Source organism: Artemia sp. Qi Xiang Cuo, chromosome 6, assembly GCF_049724085.1.
Source record: "Artemia sp. Qi Xiang Cuo chromosome 6, ASM4972408v1, whole genome shotgun sequence".
Lineage (NCBI taxonomy): Eukaryota > Metazoa > Arthropoda > Branchiopoda > Anostraca > Artemiidae > Artemia > Artemia sp. Qi Xiang Cuo.
In genome coordinates, this window is record NC_142799.1 from 38,292,735 (window position 1) to 38,298,734 (window position 6,000).

At 34.0% G+C, this 6,000-nt stretch overlaps 1 protein-coding gene across 1 annotated transcript in view; it reads right to left on the bottom strand.

Annotated features, from left to right (window-relative positions):
* The window catches only part of LOC148951200 (prostasin-like), a 61,528-nt gene extending 57,594 nt beyond the window's left edge, over window positions 1–3,934 (bottom strand). Inside the window, exon 1 of the mRNA XM_089091026.1 lies at window positions 3,871–3,934. Within this exon, the coding sequence (XP_088947152.1) occupies window positions 3,871–3,934 (64 nt within the window). The remainder of the gene's footprint in view (window positions 1–3,870) is intronic.
* Between the last annotated feature and the right edge of the window lie 2,066 nt (window positions 3,935–6,000).

Sequence of the window (6,000 nt, forward strand, 5' to 3'; positions counted from 1 at the left end):
CCCCTATCCCCCCTATAGGCAATAATTTACAATTTTTTTATGAATTATATTTTTGAGGTAACTTCATTTTCAATCTTTAATTCCCCAACCTTGTACATAACTTATTCTATAGCTAAATTTTATCACAATAGAAGGTTTTTTTTTTGGGGGGGGGGATAAAAATGTTCCAGAAAGAGGATTGCATTTTCTATTAGGTGTTAAATAGTTGAGTATTAAACATTAAGAAAATATTATCTAAAAACAGCAAAAAAAAAATCTGCAAACTTACAATTCAGCTGTGGAAACAATCTGTCGGCTATCAATTTCAAAATCCAACAAAAGGCTGAAGCTGCATGGTAGTGAATGCGTTCTATAATTCTATTTAACTTGAAAATAAAATTCTTGACTTCGAATGATGTAAGAAATAGCGATTGGGAAACTGCATTCGAAATGATTTAAACTCATTTCATAAAGACGATACTTTTTTTGTCAACATATGAAGAACTGTGTATATTGTAATATTTGCAATAGCATATTGCATCTGTCTGGTTTTTATGCAAAGTAACAAAAGAGACGAAAATTAATGAACAAGAGAGTAGTGAAGAATTATGGTATGCAAAGTAATATTTAGCAGGGAAAGTCACTGGTGATAAATCGCTAGGGGTAGCATCGTGATTCCGTGATTTTCGGGGATTCGGGGAACCAAGTTTGTTTTTTTTTCAGGGTGACGCATAGATTCTCAGGGAAATACCCGATAATTCGGGGATAGTGCAAGCCCTGCTTGATTTCTAATCAGGAAAATCGAAATACTAAACCCCATGAGAAGGAAAAGCTCCGACTTTGTGGTTGACGCAATAAGGAATTGCCGCAAAATTATTTTCAACTCGACCGAATGCCGCCACCTCTGCCGGTAGCGGCGCGCCTTCTGCACGCAGGTAGCGTTACGACACTTCGGCGGCGTTCGACCCGGCCTCTCGTCGGCGGCGTTCGGTCGATCTGCCGGCGCGGCGACGGGGTCTATATAAATATATATATATATATATATATATATATATATATATATATATATATATATATATATATATATATATATATATATATATATATATAACGCCGAACGCCGCCACCTCTGCCGGCGGCGGCGTGCCTTCGGCGCGCCGGTGGCGTTACGACACTTCGGCGGCGTTCGACCGGGCCTCTCGTCGGCAGCGTTCGGTCCATCCGCCAGCGCGGCGCCGGGGTCTATATAAATATATATATATATATATATATATATATATATATATATATATATATATATATATATATATATATATATATATATATATATATATATATATATATATATATATATATATATATATATATATATATATATATATATATATATATATATATATATATATATATATATATATATATATATATATATATATATATATATATATACCTATTCTACATATATTTTACTTTCTAGCTTAATTGTAACTCTTACATTAGAAATGTCACTGCGATTTGTTGAGAACCTACACAAATATACACATTTGGTTATCACAACAGTTTTATCGAAAAAAAGTATATTCATTTTTCTACAAAAATATGTATTTCTGGCAAAGTGCCTGCAAGATTTGAATCTTATGAGGGGATAGAGGGCAAGGAATACAACAGCCACAGTTGTTCAGGGTAACTGTTGCTCGTTTTAGACCTCGTTTTTTAATCACAATCGGAAAAATTTGCTTTCTAACAATTCCTGTGAAATGAAGAAATAAAAACCAGAGATAAACCAATCTTTAATGAGGCATTCTTCTCAACTATTATCTTTTTGGATACCCTGTTTTGATCGTGAAACAAAAACTGTCGATTATTAATTTTGTACAAATACGTGCGAAATACCCTGACGAACATCCTGAGGAGGATAGGCTGGATATAAATGGTTGGAACTGTTCCAGGGTTTAGAGATGGTTTGGAGCAGGGGCAGATACAGGATTTTCTTAGGGAGGGGGCGCAAAATAGGTTGATCCGATAAACTTGCGTTAGGAGTAAGTTGAATTAACGCAGTCTTGCGTTAATTAAGCAAATTACACTACTTTAGACTAAGTTAGGGGGACGCACGCCCATCCCCCCTCTCCTGGATTCGCCACTGATTTGGGGTCTCTGCTCCATCATATAGATCTTTTTAAGTAACAAAAGAAATCACGTAACAGTAAAGAAGCGCTTTCTGCTATTTTGTGTTAAAAAACATTAATTTTTAATGTTTGAGTCTACAAGTCCCAGAGAATGAAAATTCTGAGAAAAGACAGCGAATCGCATTTCATTATCTAAAATCCTAGACAGGTGGTTTTGAAAAATGGCTCTAAATTATGACGTGGATAATGCAGTGAGCTCCTTGTTTATTTAAAATCGTCAACAGATGATGACCTTTTTCGTCAGCAAAAATATCAAATTCGAGCGAAGTTGTGTTTTCTTCCATGTCTTTGTGTAAAAAGACTTCGATTTTTTTTTATGGGTTCTCAAGTTTTACTTTAAAGCAGGCTTAGATTAGTCTTACTTTCTTCAGCTAAAAAAACATATTCTCAACACATAATTTGTGCTGGAGACAGCTGCAATATACTTAGTTTGAATTTTGAAGTTTCAGCCAGGCCAATAGTATGTGCTATGCACACTCTCACCGAATGTTTCATTGATCAAATTTATTTTTTTGCCAAATATGAACAAACACAGTTTGTAAATATATCAAAAACAAGACAAAAATAGTTAAAACTGTTTTTAGCATAACTGTTTTAAACAAACTATATTCAGTTTCAAGCAACGAAGAAGGAAAAGAACTAAGGATATAGTTCTTGAGACCAAAATGTATGCTAATAAAATACAGTTAAAAGGGGAGAGAGATAGGGAACAGAAAAGAAAATTACTGGAATTCTTGTCTTAGAAATCGTTTTCAGTGTTCGTTGACCTTTCAAAATACCGTTTATCGTTTGTATACAAAAGAACAAATGCTTTGTTGAACACTGCATTTACTTTGGTATTCTCATCAAAGTAACTCTAATAGCTTCTTTTCAATATGTGGATCAGTTGCGACAAATGTATTTTATTGCTGGTGGTTTTATTTGTTTTTTGTTTAGTTTGGCTTTTTATCTTTGCTTCTCTTGTGCTGAAGACGCCTAGTTTGGATACAGGCGAAATATCCACGTTGTTTTAGTTTTTCATCTTTTCTCTCTACTGGTCGCAGTCTCGTTTTCCGTTTGTTCATTGAGTTTTTTCTCTCTTTGTTATATATATATATATATATATATATATATATATATATATATATATACCAGAAATTAAGTTCCGTTTTTCAATACAAAAAGGTACATATACAGCATCAAAATTTACTTTATAAAAAACATAACACCCCTTACACTGACAACTCCAGCGATTTTTCAGAAATTTATCATAGAGTGGTCCAATTTTTTGCATGCCCTTATCATAGAATGTTTCAATAGAATATTTTTTTCTCCGACATATATAATGTTTGTAGAATATTTTGATCTACCCTTATTTTCAAGAGGTTTTCAGGTTCTTTTTCCAAATATTTGAAATTAGTTTTTGTTTTGTTTTTTTTAGCTACAAACAATATCAAGTTGAACCTGAACAATAGTTACGAATTTCTGAATCAGTGTCAACTGACAATTTTTTCACGCAAAACGTTTTCTTTAAAAACAAGTCTTTATTTTGGTCAACATACTGTGAGGTTTACTCTTTACTAGGTTGCAACTGTGAAAATTTATTTATAAATTTGAGGTCATTCCCAAATTTTTAGCTAAGACAGCTAAATTTAAAAATTGTAATTTAGCGATGAATATCATTTGGCTATGAGGTTGTTGATAAAAACCAAAAAAAGAAACTTACAGTTCAAAAATCCTCCTTGGGTCAAAGACACAAAAACTAAACAAGTAAGAAATTGACAAATCATTTCGTAAACAGATTGTAAATCCAAACTGATTAGCAAAAATTTGCCTCCGGGTATTTTATATAGAAACAAGAAATCATTGAACTCAAGGAAATAGCTAAGAAAACCGCTAATCGCCAAGAAAATTGATTATCAGTTTATTGCAAAGCCCGTATGCATTTTTTCTTTTGTATACAAACGATAAACGGTATTTTGGAAGGTCAACGAACACCGAAAAAAATTTATAAGAGAAGAATTCCTGTAGTTTTCTTTTCTGTTCTCTATCTCTCTCCCCTTTTAACTGTATTTTATTAGCTTACATTTTGGTCTCAAGAACTATATCCTTTGTTCTTTTTTTTCTTCGTTGCTTGAAACTGAATATAGTTTGTTTAAAACAGTTATGCTAAAAACAGTTTTAACTATTTTTGTCTTGTTTTTGATATATTTACAAACTGTGTTTGTTCATATTTGGCAAATTCAAAAAACAAAATAAAAAAAACTCGATCAGTGAAACATTCGGTAAGCGTGCATAGTACATACTAATAGCTTGGCTGAAACTTCAAAATTCAAGCAAAGTATATTACAGTCGTCTCCAGCATAAATTATGTGTTGAGAATATGCTTTATTTTTAGCTATAGAAAGTAAGACTAATCTAAGCCTTTTTAAAGTAAAACTTGAGAACCCATAAAAAAAAATCGAAGTCTTTTTACACAAAGACATGGAAGAAAACACAACTTCGCTGATGCTGACGAAAAATGTCATCATCTGTTGACGATTTAGGAATAAACAAGGAGCTCAGTGCAGCATTCACGCCATACTCCAAAATACATGGAAGAAAACACAACTTCGCTGGTACTGACAAAAAAAGGTCATCATCTGTTGACGATTTAGGAATAAACAAGGAGCTCACTGCAGCATTCACGTCATAATTTAGAGCCATTTTTCAAAACCACCTGTCTACGATTTTAGACCATGAAATGCGATTCGCTGTCTTTTCTCAGAATTTTCATTCTCCGGCACTTTGACCTTCTTTGGGTAAAAATCAATTTTTTTTAACACAAAATAGCAGAAAACGCCACTTTACTGTTGCGTGATTTCTTTTGTAACTTACAAGATCGCTAGATTTCTCTTGAAATGCGAAAAAGGGATTCTCCTTGTGGTTCAAGGTGGGGGTATTAATTCTTCTGCATAAGGGGTTCGGCCATTGCGATCCTAACGCTGCATCTTTCAATCCCGTCCAATCCTATTATTTACTTGTTTCAGGCTTTTTCGTTAAATTCTCATTTGCAACAAACTTTTATTATTAAGCTAAATTGAAGTGATATTTACCATTCCTGAATCAGCTTTAAATGGCATTTTTTTTCTCACTGGACGGTTTTTTCAAGGCGCATTTTCAGACTTGACGTTACTATGGGCTATGGTCCGTTATTTACTAGGTTGCGTCCAGTGGCGTATTTAATAGCGGGCCCAGGGTTCCTGCACCCCCCCCCCCCGAAATTACAAAAGATTTTTTTAATGAGTTTAATGTCTTGCTCTCAGCAAACTTTTTGTGGTATATATTAGAAGTGAATAAATTGGCAGTGAAACACGGCAATAAAACACTTGAAACGGTTATTGGTCTATATCCTGTGCACTGATTTTTTTTTCCTTATTTGGGGATATTTGACACAATACCAGCACAAAATGAGCTGGGCGCAATACCGCAATCGACACATCTCTGGAACAGAAGAGTGATATGCTCAAACAAGAGGTCACTGTCATGCCTTAGATTATCCGGACAAATACCATCGAGACCAGGTGCCTTTCCACGCTTTAACTTACAAACTGTTTTAGCTACAGCCGATTTAGATATCACAAGGTATTTCGCACTTATAATAAGGTTTTGAGTTTTTCGTTCAGGCATTTATCACAAGTTACGAAAAAGTGGTAACCTATCTCATGCTCGCCATTAGATATATTTTGAGGTATGTGAGACACTTTTTTGAAGGTCATTTTTAGAAAATGTCATGCAAACGACTAGGTACACACGTTTTTAAGCTCGTTTACAAACCAGTCCTATGTCCTCGGTGTGTGAACATTAGTAAATATAC